This window comes from Catharus ustulatus, chromosome 28 (genome assembly GCF_009819885.2).
Source record: "Catharus ustulatus isolate bCatUst1 chromosome 28, bCatUst1.pri.v2, whole genome shotgun sequence".
Lineage (NCBI taxonomy): Eukaryota > Metazoa > Chordata > Aves > Passeriformes > Turdidae > Catharus > Catharus ustulatus.
Genome location: NC_046248.1, coordinates 4,719,143 through 4,737,659, shown reverse-complemented (window position 1 = coordinate 4,737,659; position 18,517 = coordinate 4,719,143). Strand labels below are relative to the sequence as shown.

The 18,517-nt window shown below is 52.3% G+C and overlaps 1 protein-coding gene across 1 annotated transcript in view; it reads right to left on the bottom strand.

Moving 5' to 3' along the window:
* Positions 1–8,165: 8,165 nt before the first annotated feature.
* Positions 8,166–18,517, bottom strand: part of NECTIN1 (nectin cell adhesion molecule 1) — a 54,518-nt gene continuing 44,166 nt past the window's right edge. Inside the window, 2 exon segments of the mRNA XM_033081654.1 lie at positions 8,166–8,745; positions 17,706–17,857. Of these exon segments, the coding sequence (XP_032937545.1) occupies positions 8,204–8,745; positions 17,706–17,857 (694 nt within the window). The 3' untranslated portion in view covers positions 8,166–8,203.

Sequence of the window (18,517 nt, the reverse complement as noted above, 5' to 3'; positions counted from 1 at the left end):
TTTTTTACAGGCTGAGCCTTGTTCTGCAAATACTCTCTAAAGCCAAGCTGCATCTAAACACGTCTGGGGAGGCTGTGAAATGCCTTGTTTGGAGGAGGAGGAGAGAACCAGCCCCCCTTGCTTTGTGCCAGGCACCACTGAGGGCATCTGAGGCTCAACAGCACTTCTGGTGTCACAGGTCCCTCAGCTGGAATCCATTTGCATAAAGCAATTTCCTCCAACAAATACGCTCACACAAATCAAACTCGAGATGGCAAATAATTTGAAAGCGAAAAACAAAACAAAAAAGCCAAACCCAACCCTAATCAAACATATTTGTTGCTACAAGTAATTCAACCTGTGAGAAAGAGTGAGTTTCTCTCGCTTCCATTTATCCAGCAGCAGCAGGAGGAGATTGAACGGGCTGTGTGTGACCCTGAGTGCTCTGAGCTCAGAGGGAGCAGGACTTGCCTCTCACCTCACACGGAATTTGGGATTGGAGGTCACATATCTCAGCGACCTGAGCTGTTTGCAGTGCCCCCTCACTGCTTTAACATCTCCCAGTCCCTCCTTCTCCTCTGTCTGCCGGAGCCCTTTGGCTCCTGCACTTCCAGTTCTGATTTTTTGGATCCTTGGGGGATTGCCCTGGTTTTGGATGTTGAGCTAGGTGTAAATCCCAGGTGTCTGGATATGGGCAGGTTCCCTGGAAATTCCCTGATTACCCTGAGCTGTATCTCACCACAAATCCTACTCCAGCTCACTTGGGCAGAAACAACACCCCAGTGCAGCCAGGCAAGCTGAATGCACAGGATGGGAGCCTGGCTGTGCATCCCCACCAGGGGCATTCCAGCCCGAATTCCAGGTGATCTCCCAGCTGCAGGGAGGTGAATCCCACTCTGCCCTGCACCATGCTCACAGAACTGGCTCCTCTCCTGCTGCCTCAGCCCCTTTTGGGGCATCCAAGCCATCCTGCCATTCTTCCATGGGCTGCAGGCACTGCTGCCACTCCCACGTGTTTCTGTTTGGTTCCAAAGAAACCCAATCCTTGGGGGAACAGCATGGGGAGCTGCTCCTGCTGCCTTCAGCCCTCTGCAACCCGAGCTGCAGAGGAGAGGCCCCAGCCATGGGTTTTATCCATCATCACTGAACTCTTGAGAAACCAGAGCAGCATTTCCCAGGGGCTCATCCCAGGCAGGACAGCCCCTCCTGTCCTCATTCCCATCTCAGCCCCGGCTCTCCGGGGCTCCTTTTGTTCCTCCTTTTGTTCCTCCCCACCCCCAGACTTGGCTGAAGGGGCTGAGGCAGCTGCTGGGAGCTGGTGCTGTAGGTTCTGGTGACTCCTGAAGGAAAGCTGCACTTGCAGCAGGGAAATGAGGGGGGAAATGGGTGGAGAGAGAGACACAGCCCAGAGAGTGGGCACAAGCACCTTGGAGCCTGGCTTTTCCTCCTTTTTCACAAGGAAAGCATTCCCAGGGCTCTCTCTAACCCCTCCCAAAGCAGAATGACTGAGACCTGGCTCTGTGAGCAGAGCAGGAGTTTGGGGGATGCCAGGCTGCCCACAGGGGCCAAACCTCCCCTTCCCAGCCCAGCCCTGAGCATTCCCTGTGGGAAATAGAAAATAGATCCAAATCTGGGCCAGCATCCCTGTCCCTCTGTGCTGGGGTTTGGCTCAGATCCAGCACATCACCCTCACCTGAGGCTGGGTGCAAAATCCCCTTCCCAGGGAGCATCCCAGGGGAATGGCAGAGAAATTCTGATACCAGAGCAAGGGCAGCTTTCATCTCCTGCCTGCCCTTGATCTTTGGGAACAAAGCTCCCTTTGAGCAGAGTGTCCTTCCCAAGGGACATGGGGATGTGCCCACCCTGAGCACCCCTGAGCCTGCAGAGGGTTTTGAAGCACCATTGCCATGGCAGACACGTGTGGCACTAGAAAACATCCTGCAGTGTCCCTGCCACCAGCTAATTCTGCATTTCTAGGGAAATATTGACATTTTTCCAATAGCCTGTCCCATCTGCTGCAGCCAGCAGTGAGAACTTCCTCAGCCACAGACATTTGTTTTAACTTCTCACAGATTTTTGGATGGATTTTTCTGCCCTATGTTTTTCTAGTCATTTATTTTTAAGCTCAGGTTAACTTTGGGCCTCAGCCAAGGAATTTCACTGTTTACACCAACAAAGGGAAGCGCTCCCAGCCTCCTTTAGCCTGTGCTGGCTCTGCTGTCCAAGAATTCCACACCAAACCACCCTGCCAGTGGCAAACCCAGTCATTCCCAGTCCACCTCCAACCCATTGCTCCGGAGATCTCTTAACCCTTAACCTTCAGCCTTCAAGCAAAATACAAAATATAAAATACAAAAAATTGGAATTTCCAACAAATACTGCATGTCCTGGGATATTTGCAAGCCCAGCCATTGGAAAGTTGGTGCCATTCCTGCTGCTGTGAGTCCCTCACAGTCCCAGGCACCGAGTGCACGACGGCGCAGCCCTGATGCCCCAAAAAGGACAAAGTCTCTTTTTTTAAAATTCTTTATTTATAAAAAAGTACATTTTTTTTTTCCACAGCTCAGCCACTATTGGATTTTTTATACAAGTAAAAGGAAGGGTGATGCAACACCCCACCCACACAAATTATAACCATGAAAATACTGCCCCCCACCCACCCCAGGACTCCAAATGAACAAATTACAAAGGATGGAAAACAAAACAACAAAACAAAAAACCCAAAAAAAACAAAACCAAAAACCAGAAAAAAAACCAAACCAAAAATCATAGAAGTCCATTACATTATTATTATTATTTTTATTTTTTATTTTTTACAAAAGCACTTACAACACAGATTACAAAATTAAAAAAAAAAAAGAAAAAAAAAGTGGGGTTGGGGTTGTTTGTTTGTCTGTCTGCAGTTTTTTTTTTAATTCCACAATGATCATTACAGCCAAAGGACAAAGAAAAAGAGATAAAATCACTGGAGCTGAGGAATCATGTTTAAAAAAAAGAGAAAGGCCAAAGAAAAGAAAATGCAGATCCTCCAGCACCAGCAGAGCCAGTGGAGGATCTGCCTCTGTGTGCTCCTTACATTCACCCCAGGGAATCACACCTGGAAAATCCCCCTGGGCTCAGCTCCCAGCTCAGCCAAGCTGAGCCTTGGCTCTCCCTGCATTGCTGATGGGCTGAGCCCCCTGCTCCCCCCCAGCCCCCTGAGCCCAGATCCCAGCTCAGCTAAGCTGAGCCTTGGCTCTCCTTGAGCCCCCTGCTCCCCCCCAGCTCCCTGGTCCCTCTCTGGGTGAGTTTGGGAGGGATGGGGAGGACCCAGGACTGTCACACCCCCAGCAAGGATTCCCCTGCTCACCCCAAGGAACTGCAGCAGGTTTCCTTGGGGATGGAGGGGATGAAGGAGGGCAGGGGGGTGAGGTGAGGGTTCACACCCTCAGCAAAGAACAGGCAGCAGCCACACGGTGCTGGCACTGTCCCCTGTCCCCAAACTCCGGTGTGACAGCAGAGGGAAAATTAAAAGTGGATTTTAACCCACCTGGGATCCCCCCATTTCCACACTGGGAAAGCTCAGAGCCTGCAGGAGTGACACCTCTGACCCCCACATGGGGTTTTCCCTCCATCCCACCTGGCACCCAAACCCCACAATCTGTGTGTGTGTGCGTGCATGGCAAAGGGAAACAGCCAAGCAGAGCAGCAGCCCCATTCCAATCACATCCCTTCTCTAATTGCCTCGAGATCAATCTTTGGAATCTCTCTCTCCCTAACCCACCGTGATTTTTGCTGAACTGTTGTTGTGTTTCTTTTTTGACTCAACATCAGGAAAATGGCTCCCTTTGTCCCTCATGTCTTTGCAATCAATTTGGTGCAACCAGCTCAGTTCGTTGATTTATTTCATGAAGAAATCTTCAGGTTGTTTCTCTTTTTTTTTTTTTTTTTCTCCCTGCTTGAATGAAAATGATTTAACAGGGGAAAAAAAACCCCAACAAAACTGGTAATTAAATAAGGGAAAATAACATGGCTAGGGTGAATTGCAATGAATAATCCTAGAGAAAAGCCCCAGCAGGGGAACAGCTGGGTGTCTTTGTACATAAAGCACAGCTCCTCGTGGGTTGTGACACAGACCTCTTTGCTTGTGCAGCTCCCTGAATCCACTCTGGGAAAGAAATGGGGGATTGGCCCAAATTCACCTGAATTTTGGGTCCCTGACCTCTCTCTCTGTCTGCCTGCCCAGTTTCCCCACCCACCCGGAGGTACCCCAAGCTTTGCCATCCAGGATGAGGGCTTGGGAAAGGGAAAAGCACCCTGCAGGAGTGCAGGGATCCCTGCTGGACCAGGATCCCTGCTGGACCAGGATCCCTGCTCAGGGAGGGGATGGATGAGGCACTGACACCCAGCCCTGAGCAGGTGAGGGCACAAACACAACCCAGGCACAGCCAGGGGGGTCACACCAGTTTGGGACTGGTGTGAACTGGGACATTTCCTGGGGAGCAGCAGCTCCCTAGCACCGGGCTGGAGGGGAGGAGGGCCATGAGCAGCTTCCCTGTCCCAGCTGGAAAATCCCACTGCTCTTTGCCAGGTCCCACAGGGGCATTTCCCACCTCCCTAGCACCTCTGATCAAAGGGGGGTGGAGAAGCAGGGATTTTTTTTTGATTTTTTGGATTTTTCACTGGAGGCAGCCTGAGAGGTGACCCAGCCCCTGAGCCCCCAGCCTGACAGAACCTGCCTGCTGTGGGAAATTGGGCACAAAGGGACAAGTGCCACCAGCACCAGAGCAAAGAACAGCCCCAGGCTGGCACAGCCCAGCACGCTCCCTCCCTGCAGGATGCTCGTGGTTCTTCACTTGGCCTCTCAGCCCTGCCCTCAGGTAGGAACAGGTATCACTTTCTGCTTGATGATGGTGGAAAAAACTCATCTAATTTCCCTTCCAGGGCCCCCTCAGAGCAATTTAACCCAGAGAAGGCAGTGATGCTATTACTGGACCAAAACAGCTCTCAGATGAAGCATCAATCTGATTTTCTTCCCCCACACTTCTTTTTTCTTCCACCTTGCTATGGATTAATGGCTAATCACTTGGCTAATTACCACCCCAAGAGTCTCTTGGCCATCTAGCTGACCTTGCAAGGGACAGCAAGAAGCAAATGACAGCACAGAGGGGGCATTTCTCCATGGCTGTGGTGATAATTGCACCAGGGGGAGCAATGCTGAGGAGCTCAAGGATGAGAGAAATGCAGCACTGAGCCTTGAACTTGCAGGGTGCCTCGCTGCTGGGCCAGGCAGAGCTGTCTAAGGATCTTCCACTCCAGGTTCTGGATGAAAAATGATCATTTGACCCCTTTTCTGAACCACTCTGAGGAGGTAAGTGCCTGAGCTAAGTCCTACGTTTGGGCTGGTGCAAAAAGGGCAGGAAAAAGTGCGGCAGCAGGAAGGGAATTGTGTACAGGAATGGAAATTCCACATTGCTCCCCTCTCCTTTCCTTTCCCTGGGTCCCACTGGGTTTTTGAGCCCTCCCTCAGTGGACAGTGTGTGAGTGGGCAATAAATAAGCCAAGGAGGCTACAGCTCCAAAAATGACACCTTCAAAGGCAAACTAATAACTCCCAGAGCAGATTTCTTAGGGTTCCTTTGGTCACCCCTGAATTTGGGAGCAGCCTTACAGCCCTGATCTCTCCCAAACCCTTCTGCCCCACTTGCCAGGCTTTGCACTTTGTTCTTTAGGACACAGAGCTGTGGGTCAGTGTGGTGGGGATTTGCCAGACCTGAGGCCTCTGTCTGAATGTGAGGGATCACTGCTGGGCCCTGCAGATTTTATAAAAGATTGTTTTCTTCCAGAGCCAGCTCCTCACAGGGTGTAGCTGTGCTGGGGGAAATCTGCAGGGCAGGGTTTGTGCCACTGATCTCACTCAGAGTTTGGTGTTGGAGGCACTGTCACCATCCTGCTCTGAGCCTGCCTGTGGGATCCAGATCTAAAGGATTATTCACTGGAGAGATGGAATTTGTTGGGAATTCTCCCTGCACCACACACTGTGCAGGCTCTGCCCTGATCCACATTACAGGCTCTCCCTTTGGGGGAATCAAAGCCCTGCGTGTGCTGCTCTGCCAAGGCACTGGAGGGAAGTCATTCCCACCCCTAATCATCACTAATCAGAGATTTGGAGAGATGTTAAAAGGTTTTATTTCCTTTACTGGGGGCTTTCTTGCTAGCAGGGTGCTCCTGGTGGCATGGACGGAGCTGGGATGGTTCAGGCTGAGGGATCCCAAGGGAATCTGTGCCTGCCCTGGCTCTGAGAGGACACAAACATCCTTCCTGTGGCATGTGGCTGTCATGCCAGAAGGCAGGAAGCCTGAGGGGCTGGCAGGAACAGCAGAGAGATTACAGCCCTACAATTGGATTGCCCACTGCCCTACCCCACTAATGCAATCAGAGCACTGGGGATGGCTCAGGCTGAGCTCCCTGTGCTCTGCACCCTGCACCTCACAGGAAGGGGAAGCTCTGGAGCTGCCTGGAGCAGAGATCTGACCTTGCCTCATCTGGGTGGCTCTGCCTCTCCACCCTCCTCCCTTTTTTTGCAGCAGGGTAACCGCTGTGGAACAAAACCCAGCGGGTAAGGCAGGAGGAGAATTAGTCCTGCTATTTTTAGATGTGCATGATAATACAGCTCAGAAAACTGGGGATTTCTTTTCAAACAAAAGATTTATTTATACATCAAATTAAAAAAAAAAAAAACCCACAAGAAGAAAAATAAGCCCCAACCCAGTGAATCTAATTTGGAGATGGTCGGTGTGAGACAGAGGGCCCTGAAGTCTGGAATGCCATTTATTCACAGAGCAGAGATAGCAGCAATCCAAACCTCCCCAGCACAACGCCGTGGCTCAAGGCAAGGAGGGCGAGATCAATACCCCAGGCTCAATCCCTCCTACCCTGTCTGCCAAGCCTGTGCTCAGGAGAGGGATGTGATATTGGAAAAGTGGCAATCAATGCCAGCTACGTGGTGCAGCCACGGGCTGGGGTTGTTGCTAGGAGAGAAAGAAAGAGAGAGAGAAGCACCCCCATGCTCTGACCAAAATAAAAAATAAAGTGTAAACACATGACAATTAAGTCTTAGTGGTATAATAAAATAAAACTCAGGGGCTGGTCCTGCCCTGCCTGGGTGTGCAGAGCAGAGCTGAAGGCAGTGAATGTGTGGAAGCAAAGTGTCCTCAGTTGGTCCCATCCCCAGTGGATGTGCCCCAGTGAACTGCTCTGTGGCTGGTACCAGCGACAACAACAGCAACAAGGACAAAAAGAGCCAGCCTTTCTCTGAGCCATCACGGGGGGAAAAGTGTCAGCAATAAATACTCCTTTTCTTTCTTTTAAAAGAACACTCAAACAAAGACGGAGAAATGAAAAGCCAGGCAATAATAAATTGTAGGAGGAAAATGGCAGTTTTGTTTCCCTGCTCTGCTATCAGCCCCTGCACCTGGGGTTTGGGCTAGGGTGTTTTTTTCCCCCCTTTCTCCTCATTTTCCTTTTATTGAGTCATTTAAAACTGGGTGTGGTTCTCTCCAGGTGTGCAGCAGGCAATGGGAATGTCACCCAGACCCCACCAAAAACAAACAAACAAAAAAAAGCGATTAGGGGGAAAAAAAAACCCCAAAATCCATTTCACCTGATAATGGCACCTATGTTTCCATTGCCATCAAACTCTCCTGGCCTCTGTCCTACGGACAGCCCACCTGCCCCCCCTCCCAAGGTTAAAAAACAAACAGAGAAGACGACATACAAACAAATTTTCCAGTGTTTCAGGGGGGTGGGAGTGGGAGGAGGGAGGGGCACTCTGAGACATGAAGACACAAACAGAGTGTAATATTACAGGCGTTAAAGCAAAGAGTAACACCTAAGCCACCGACCAATACAAACACCACAGAAGGGGACGAAAGTCGTCGAAGAGGAGAAATTAAAAAAGCCAAACCAAAACCGAGAGAAATAATTACCCGACCTCCCTCCCTCCCCGCACGAGCCCCACCCTCCCAAAAAAAAAAATAAAATAAAATAAAAAAAAATTTCATTAAGCAAAGCTGCCCTCCCTCCCTGCTCGCCCCTGCTGGGAGCATCCAAAAAGTCTGTGCAGGGCGGCCGGGGCGTGCGTGGGTGTGCTGGGAGGGGTGCAGGGGAGGGAGGCATCGCTCGTGAGCGCAGGGGACTATTCAGTGAGTGTGTGTTTGGTGTGTGAGTGTAGCAGGGGCGTGGAGCTACACGTACCACTCCTTTTTGGAAATAAAAGAGCCGTCGTTCTGCGACACCATGTTGTCGGCCAGGTCGAGCTGCTCGGGGTCGTACTGGAAGCCGAGTGTCCTCTCGTCGTAGGGCTGGGGGTGGGCCTCGCCCTCGTCCACGGTGAAGTAAGGCCTCTTGGCATCCTCCTCGTAGGCTTTGGGGCCGCCCAGCTTGCGCTCTCCTCCCGCATCCTCATCCTCATCCTCGTAGGTGCTGCCGCCCAAGGGGCCCGGCTTCTTCTCGTCGTCCGAGTCGTCGGGGTACTGCAGGTTCTGGGCCATGGGGGGGTGGTGCTGTGGGATGCCAGCCTTGCTGTAGCCGTTGCCGTACACGTGCTTCTTTGTGCTGTAGTCACCCTTGAAGGTGTGACGCCGGCGCCGGAGTACCACAAAGAGCACCACGGCCACCAGCAGGACCAGCGAGACGCCTCCCACTATGCCCCCAATCACCGGTGTGGGGATGTTCGGCTGCACCATGGATTTGGGATCATCGATTGGAGACGGGGTGTAGGGAAATTCTGGGTAGGAAAAGACAGATGGAAGGGGGAACAGTGTCAAACCATGCGGAAACGCGCCCTCCCTCCGTGCTCTCATTGCCAGTTTGGGGCGGGGGGTGAGGGGGTGGGAAGATGAGGGTAAGGAACAGGGAAGGGAAAAACTGGGGAAAGGGGAAGAGGGGCGTCCTCACAGGGGTCAGCTGTGCCTCAGCAAGGGGAAGGTGCCGTGCCAAGCTGGCCAAGCCTCATGCAGGAGCCCAGCAGGCTGGAAGCAGTGATTTCCCCTCCCAGATCCCACCAGCCCCGTGCCTTTCAGTCCGGACGCGCTCCGTTACATCATGTACACAATTCCAGTTTCCCAGAGAGGGCTCCTGACAGGGAGCAAGAACCCAAGGCCCACCCAGGAGCTGCTCAGAGGTGCCACACTGGACCCAGCAGCTCTGCATCCCTCTCAACACATCCCAGCCTGGAGCAGAACCAGCTGGGATAGAAGGCAGCAGCACCTTGTGATGTCCACACTCCCACAGGTGCCTTGTGGCTGCTCAGAGCCCTGCTGGCTCCTGACCCCCTGTGCTGACCCTGCAGCACAAGGACACAGCCCTCCCACTGCTCCCTTCCCTTCCCTGGCCAGCACAGGGCCACTCCTCCTGCTAATCTCGCTCTTACAGTTACCCTGACCTATTTAAAAAAATAAAATAAAATAAAAACCTCAGAAAGAGGCAGAGGAAGGAGATGAGAAAGCAGCTCTCTTCTCTTTCATGCAGTTCAACACCTACACTCTGGCACAGATAAAGTTTGAGCCAGGACTTCAATCAACCTTCCTGGGCACAGTTACAGCCCCTGGCCGAGCTCAGAGCCTGTGGAACACCCGTGTCCATGAGGAATTAAACACCACGTGGCTGTCTCAGCCCTTCACCTGCCTCCCCATTTAGGCAGCAGGTGCCTGCTTAATGCCCTGTGGCAGCTTTTTCTTTGAGACCTCTCCCAGTGCTTTTCCACCAGCCCTGGAGCCTCCTGGCTTTCCCTTTTTCCCCCAGCAGCCAAGGAGAGGTGCAGACCCAGCAGCAAACTCAGCATCCCTGAGCACAGCCAGGGTGGGGTGATGGGGAAAGAGGGGCTCAAAGGCAGCAGATCCCAAAGGGATGTGAGGCAGGGAATGTGCCCACCCCCCTTCATGTCCCTGCTGGCACAGCTTGGCCCAGCCATGAGGGAGAGGGGAGAAAAGAGCTTCCCCCAAGTGAAGGCACAGCAACAGCTGCAGGTTTTGGACAAGGGCACTGAATTCGAGCAATTGCTGGCCTGAGCCATAAATGTTTAGGGGTTTTTTGTGCCTGGAAGATGATTAATCCCTGCCTTTCCTGAAACATCAACCCAACAGAGTCTTGGTTTGTGCAGACTTGCCTGGAGCGAAGCCTGCTGAGGCTGAACCCACACAGAGCAGCCCAGTGGGCAGAGTGGGCTGGGGCACAGATGGAGGGTCCCTGCTGCAGCCAGAATGAGCAGCAAGATGCTGTGCAGGCAGGAACCAGCATTTTTTTCTCCAGAGACAGCCTCAGAGAAGCAGCAAGAGCATGTCTTGCAGCCCAGGGAGCCAGGGCTGGGTTGTGCACAGCCAAAGCCACATGTTGCATCGACAGAAGGCCTGTCCCAGCCAGCTGGGTGAGGCAGAACCTCTCTGCAGGGACACCAGGGACAGGCACGTCCATCCCCTCTGGGGCTGCCTGCTGAGGGCTCAGCTTCAACCACTCAACATCCTCACTGTTCCCCCTGCCCCAGCCACCTCCCAGGGCTGCCCCAGCCTCTGTGGTGCCCAATTCCCAAAGCTGTGCACGAATCAGGGGAGCACCTGGAGTCTGAGTGGGAGCAGGGGAAGCCCAGCAAGCTGCCTCAGTTCCCCAGGGGCTCCATCTTTCATTTTCCCACAGCTCTGAAGCCTCCTCACAGGCTGACTCCCACAGGTCCCAAAACCCAGCCTGAAAAGCCTGAGAGGTGGTGTGCAGATCCTTGAAACCCCACTGATCACTCAAACCACACTGATCCCTCAACCCCACTGATCCCTCAAACCCCACTGACCCCACAAACCACACTGATCCTTCAAACCCCACGGATCCCTGAAACCACACTGATCACTCAAACCCCACTCATCCCTCTAGAGAGCAGATCTGAGAGGGGAAGTCTGTGCTGATTTCTAAAAGAGTTTGGCCCACTTTCCTGTTAAAATCCTCATTAACAGTCCAGTGTGGACACATGAAGAGAAAAGGGGAGATGTTTTCCTACCTTTCCAAGGAGATATTTAATTTTCCCTGCCCTTTGTGCTGCCCACCCCTGAGGCAGCACTCGCCACCCCTGTGCCACCCCCCTGGCACTGCCAATGCTGTGGACACGAGCAGGAACAAACAAATCCATCCATCCACAGTTCCATCCATCATCCATCCATCCATCCATCCATCCATCATCCATCCATCCATCCATCCATCCATCATCCATCCATCCATCCATCCATCCATCCATCCATGGTTCCATCCATCTATGGTTCCATCCATCCATCCATGGTTCCATCCATCCATCCATCCATGGTTCCATCCATCCATCCCTCCATGGTTGCATCTATCCATCCATCCCTCCATCCATCCATCCATCATCCATCCATCATCCATCCCTCCATCAATCCATCCCTGCTGGATTTCACACGTTGCTCAGACAAGGAACTATTTTCTCTCCCCATCCCATCCCCATCCTCCTCACCATGCCAGGGAAAACAAACCCAGACTGTGGGAAGGCAGAAAGAAAGAAGACAGGGGGAATATCACACACCAGCATCCCCAAACCACCCACAGAGCTTCCTCCATCCTCATCCTCCCTCTGGGGGGTGTGGGTGACCTGGGGTGGGGTCAGTGTCTGGGTCTGGCCACTCCACTGGATGGTGGCACAGCCCTGTGACCCTCCCCTGGTGTCCCTGGTGTCCCTGTGACAAGGTGTCCCAGCCCTGGCAGACGGTGAGCAGGGAGCAGCGTGTCACCTGTCCCCACACCCAGGACATCTGCCAGCCCCACCAGGAGGGATCCACCCCTCTGCCACCCCCGTGGCCGGGGTGCAAAGGGAGCAGCACCGAGGGGAGAGGGGGAAGTGTGGGAAAAGGATCCCCTTTTGTTGTGTCCGAGGGGGGCGTGAAATCTCTGGGCAGCGGTGAGCGCGCTCGGGGGCCCCACGTGAAAAATCCATTAGGAAGAGTCTGGAGAGAATTAAAGCTGCTGTGAAAAGCAGCCTGGAGAAACAGGAGACAGCGGAAGCCGAGGGAGGGGGAACAAGCCAGGCTTTAATGGCAGCATGAAAAGCCTCCCCCCCCTGCCACCCCCCAGCCCTCACTAAAAGAGGGAGTGCTGTATGAATAGGAATTAAAGCAGCAACACTATCTGCCCGTGCCCAGCTCTGCCAGCTGTTGCATTCAGCACAGCTTCCTGTCCCTGTGCCAGCAGCCAGACCTCTGGGACAGCAGCTGGGAGAGCAGGGGGACAGGAGGTCACCCCGGGCTCAGCCTGGCACCTGGCCCAGCCCACAGGTTCTCTTTGATCCCTTTGCAATGCTCCAGGCAGCTCCTGCCCTCTTCCTGCAGCACCCCAGGGTTCAACAGCGAGGCCACAAACTTCTCCATCACAAGAATGGCTTCAAAAGTGCAGGTTTTAAAAAAAATAAATCCCATCTTTCTCTTAATGGCTGTTTTTCAATAAAAATGAGGCACATGCAAATCATCCCACCTGTCCATCAATCCTTTCTCTGCTGCTTTTTTGAACCTGCTGGCCAATTTTAGTGCTGTGTGACAGAACAAGATGAAATTATTCCTATCAGAAAGCTCCTGGAGACGGCTGGAGTGGGATCCTTGGCAGAGGTGGGAGCTAAACCTCATTAGACATCAGAGAACCCAGAGGGACAGGAGGCTGCTCCCAGGGGCAGGAAGGGCCCAGATCAGAAAAAGGGTATTTTTAGACACCCAGTAATTCTTCTGTGATATGCAGATCCACGGGAAATCAGCTTTCAAAAGCTCTTCTGCTCATCTGCTGGGATATTTTAAAAGACTACTTCCTGTGGACATGTTTGTCCTCTAAGTCCCATTGTCATCCCTTTGCCCTCAATCCTAAGGACCAAGGGAAAAGGCAGCACCAGCCCAAATTCTCCCTGTATCCACAAGCACTGAAGGAAATGTCACACTCCATGAGTTGTTGGACACGTGTCAGCCCAAGCTCTTCCAGAGGAAAACTCTGGATTTCCTTCTTGGAAAACCAAACATCCACACAATGTGAACAGCAGCTCCAGGGAGGAACAGGAACCTGAATTTTAACGTATTCATGGGGCTTCCCAGTTCCCAGATGGCCTCAGCAAACACAGAAACGACCCTGTAGGGTTTGTTTAGGAGCCAGATTGCTGATGGCAAACTCTCCCTGCCGGAACAGTCCCCGCCAAATTATCCCAGGACTTTAGTCCTGTGTGAAGTTATGTACACGAGGGGAGATAAGGAGAAACCTTGGGACAAAGCTGCAATTTGAGAAGCCCAGAGCACTGCTGACCTTCTCCCCCACCCCTGCACCTCTGCATGTCCATCTCCAGCTTTCCAAGGGCTCCTGCTTCCCTCTCCCTCCCAGGGCTTCCTGCAGGGCGGCTGGGGGGTGGAAAAACAAAAACCGCTGGAAACGAATCCAGAAGTTCAGCAGCTGCCCCTGGTGTTTCAAAGTGTGACAGCTTTCAGGCCAGATGCCAAACGTGTCTTAGGTTTTAATCTCTCTCTCAGGTCACCTATCCCCTGTCAGTCAAGCCCTGCTCCCGCGGGGGATGCTGGCACAGATGCCACCAGACAGGATGCACAGCCACTCTGGGAGATTAGCACCAGCCAGACCCCCCCTCTGGGATTGCTCCTCTTTGACCCCCCCAGCCCTACATCCTCCCACCTAAATCTGGCTTTGGGAGCACCTGCTGCAGGCTTTGGGATTTAGGGCTTCCCAGGAAGGGCTTTCCCAGCTGGGTGGCAGCAGCTCCAGCGAGCCCCTCTGTTTGCAGTGACCTTGCTGGGACGAGAGCAGTGCTGGTGTGTAAATAACTCCCTGCTGGGAGCCAAGCAAGGGGGGGGGTCAGCAACCCCTGCCAGCTTTTCCTCCCCCCCCAGCCTGTAGCACATCCAAGGCCAGGGCTGCAAAGCTGCTGGCACAGGCTCTCCCTGCTCCCCCAGCTCTGAGTCTCCTCCAAAGGTCCATTTGACATTTTTTTCCCTTTCTCCTCGTGTTTCCTTTGGCTGGAGCCAGTGCACAAGTGGGTGAATGTCTCCTGCACAGGGCCAGGGCATGGCCACGCTCTGCTGCACCCAGAAAAGCTCATGTTCATGAATCCATGGACATTCCCACGTGTAAATGCTTCATTCCTGCCCTGTGCATGCAGGTTTGGGAAAACCATTCCCAAGGCCAGGATAAAAATGGGATCACACAGGTGTGAATATCTATGGGCAGGATGAAAATGGGATCACACAGATCTGAATGTCCATGGGCAGGATGAAAATGGGATCCCACAGGTGTGAATGTCCATGGGCAGGATGAAAATGGGATCACACAGGTGTGAATGTCCATGGGCAGGATGAAAATGGGATCACACCTAGGAATGTCCATGACCAGGTTACAATTGGGATCACACCTGTGAATATCCATGGCCAGGATACAATTGGGATCACACCTGTGAATGTCCATGGGCAGGATACAATTGGGATCACACCTGTGAATATCTATAGCCAGGATACAAATGGGATCACACCTGTGAATATCCATGACCAGGATACAAATAAGATCACACCTGTGAATGTGCATGGCCAGGATACAATTGGGATCACACCTGTGAATGTCCCATGACCAGGATATAAATGGGATCACACCTGTGAGTGTCCATGGCCAGGTTACAATTGGGATCACACCTGTGAATATCCATGGCCAGGATACAAATGGGATCACACCTGTGAGTGTCCATGGCCAGGTTACAATTGGGATCACACCTGTGAATGTCCATGGCCAGTTCTCTGTGCAGGACCACCCCACACGTGCAGTCCATAAGCACAGCTTTTATTCTGTCACCCACTGCCCGTAATAAATAGTTACATGTCACACTACATGGCTTGCCTGCCACTGACAAAGGTCCTGCAAGGCAGGAGAAGCTATTATGGGAACAGATTGCTGGATAAATATTAAATTTCCACTTATCAATCTCTTAATGCGCCATAACTCTCATAGAAGCATTCAGCCTTCTCCCTCTGAACAAATTGCCCTCCCCATCAGGGGCTGAATCAGCCCTGCACTCTCCCTCTCTGGGGCCTGGAGGGAAGATTTTGGGTGGCAAAAGGGGGGAGAACAGGGAGACAGAAGGGAGAAAAGCTGCTGCAGGGTTTTCTCTGCATCAGCCTTCTGTGTTGTGTTTTTTTTTTCTCCCAAGGCTGGCTGCTCACTAGATTGAACTCCATTTATTGCATGCAGCTCTTGAAAGAGGTTTCGTGGTCCACTGACAATCCCTAAATTGCCTGCAAGACCCAAACAAATGCACCTGTAATAGCTGAGTGAGGAGGGCTGAGCCCTCCCCAGCACCGGCCTAATCGCTCCTTGGGGAGAGCTGGATAAACATATTCAGATCCTATGAATTATTAAAGGATTTTTTTTTTTAATGTGGTGCAGGCCTGGCCTGTGGGGTTGGCTGTTAATTCCCTCCTAGCAGGGCAGCTGTAGGTGTGCCATTATTTCTCTCTCACTTAACCTCAACCCCACAGCCTGGACCTTTGGGAACCAGCTGAGATTCCAGGCAGGCAGGCACCAACACAACCCCAGAAATTCTGCCAAGCCCCCACGTCCTCTGCCAGCCCCATTTCCTCTGCCATCCCCATTTCCACTCCCACCCCCATGTCCTCTGCCAGCCCCATTTCCTCTGTCACCCCCACCTCCTCTGCCAGCCCCATGTCCTCTGCCATCCCCATTTCCTCTGCCAGCCCCATTTCCACTCCCATCCCTATTTCCTCTGCCAGCCCCATGCTGGTGGAGCTGAGAACGATGCTCTACCACTCCTCTGAAAAAAACACCAGGAAAAAGAGGCAATTCCAAATCCCAGAGGGTTCCCCTGGTTTCTAGAGGAGCCTGTGCAGGTGAGCTGGTGTCCAGTCACCTTCAATGCCTCTGTGGTGCTCAGACAACTCAAAAAACAGGGCAGGAAACATGAAGAGAGGGCTGTGCCTGATGTCCTGACTGCTCAGAAGGTGTGGGGTGGTTGGACAGGCAGAATGGCAGCAAGGAATGGGCACAGATGCTCTGAGAAATGCAAAGTTGCTCTCAAAGTCTTCTTCAGTCCCTGTCCCACCTCCTTGTCTGTGTCTGAGGGCTGAGCTTGGAGGATTTTAAGCTCTGCTCACAGTTTCAAATGTCCCAATGTTCTGGACTCTGCATGGGATGGATTTCTCTTGCCAAAGGGAGTCAGCTCAGTGTGTACCAGGCACTGCCCCAGGAACACTGAGGTGACAGCTCCCCTGGCATGGCCAGAGCTGATCCTGAGCATGACCTTGCCCTGGTTTTTGGTGTGGTCAGGCAGGACCGGGCACAAAGGGCTTTGTTCTTCCAGAGCCTTTCCCTGGCAAAAGAAACAGCCCCCAGAGAAAGGCAGAACTCAGCAGGCAGGGATCCAGGACAGGAGGTGTGAATGAAAGGCCTGCCACAGTGTAATGATCATAAATAAATACCGGGTAATTAGCATCTCATTAGCACATCCCATCCATTGACCTCCAAGCACTTGGATAGAGGGAGATTAGCCTGCTTTGCCCACGTAGCAGAGAGGGGAGCTGAGGTGCTGAGGGTGCCAAACACAGTTATTGCTAATTTTAGCTGCCCCAGACTCGCTGCACGCTTGCTCAGGCATTTCTCACCAGGGAAAGCTGGTGGAGGGGCTGCAGTTTCCATCACTCTCAGGTCACACAAGGACTTGGGCAGGACAAGGAAGAGGTAACAGCCCTGGGAGCCTGTCCTGTGTTCCCCATTTCCGTGGAAATTCCCCAGTGCCACCTCACTCACCTCTCTGCCCATCCTGTCCTGGGTGTTTGCAGTGTGGCTGTGCCCCACCTCACTGCTCCCACAGGCTCTTCCAGCCCTCCTGAGACCCACCAGTCACTGCCTGATTTCCCAAACTGCTCCTTTCACCCCAAAGGAATGGGATAAATCTCCCTTTCCTGCTCTCAAATCACCCAGGGCCACTTTTCCCCCTTGGTGACGTCTCGCAATGTCACTGTGACTTTCAGAAATCAGGCCACTGCCATATGTTATTTCTTCTCTTGAAGCTATTTCTTGACATGACTTTCTCTCCCTGACACTACCTAGGCTTGCCCACATGTCTTTCCCTCCCTCCTGTGGCCACACAGCTTTGCAGGCCGTCAGATTCCTTCTGTCTGCTGTGACATCACAGCATCCCTTCCCACTGCCTGCACCCCGGGATGTGATTCCTTCCTGGAGCCCAGACAAAGCTCCTCAAGCACTCTCAGGAATCCATGGCAGGCAGGTGAGCGAGTTCACAGAGCTCAGATGAGGAATTGTGAGAATTGGCCAACACCAGAAGCACCAAACCCCATCCTGAACAAGTGACTCATCCATCTCCTGCCTTGCTGGCAGTCCACATCCTCATCCTGCCCCTTGTTCTGATCAGTATCTCCCTGTTAACACAACAACCTCTCTGAATCCAAACCAGAATACAAGGGGTGGGGGGAACAAACTGAATTGGTGTAAGAAAGGAAAAGACCACGAGAGGAAAGGAGAATTTAAAAAAATCCAAAACAAACCAGCGCAACACCAGCACAAAGCCAAGAACTGCACTTCCCAATGTGCATGATGAGATTCCCAGCCCTGAAAGGAGATGCTGGTGACTGAGATGTCACCTGCTCCCCCCTTTGCCTCCCTCCTCTCATTTCCCACGCTGCAGAGCTGTCCTACCTGTGACATTGACCTCCACCAAGCCCGAGCGTGTCCCGATGGCGTTGGTGGCCTCGCAGACGTAGGTGCCGGCCACGCTGTAGGACACGGGCCCTTTGAAGTAGATGGTGTTGTTCTGGATTTCCACACTCCCTGGCAGGGTCCCGTTTGGCCTGGGGGGGACAGAGAGAGTGGCTGAGCCCAGAGGTGACACCAATGTTTCAGGTCTGGGAGCTGGAGGTGCTGGCTGGAAAATCCCCGTTAGTGTAGGCAGGAAAGGAACACAACCTGACCCTGCTTTACCCCAATTCCTCTCCAGTGTTCATTCCAACTCAAACTCCAGGACAGAAGTGTTGATTTACAACAGTTAGGTAAATGTGAAACTGCAATGATGCAAAAGTAAACCCAGAGATACAGAAAATAAATGAACAAAGGCAGATGAAAAAAAGTATAATAAAAAAAAGAAGCCCCTGTGCGTTAGGAAAAGACACACATGGCCTGGTTATTCTTAATTACTGAAGCAAAGTAAAGTAATTACTTCTCTTAGGCAATTAAAAATTACTCAAGTAGTTCCTTCCCCTCCTCCCAACCCAAATGTGCACATATTGTCAGCAATTTGTAAGAAACAAAAGGGAATAACGGGGGTATAATTAGGATTGTAAGGAAGTGCCTAGATGCATGTATTTTACATGTCTACATATACACACATGTACAGAAAACACAGTTTTTCCAGCTGCATCAAGCCAATGATCCCAAAGCTGATGGAAAAACACCTTCACCATGGTCCCACAGAGCCCTGAACCCACAAAAACAAAAGGGTGCTGTGGGATCTG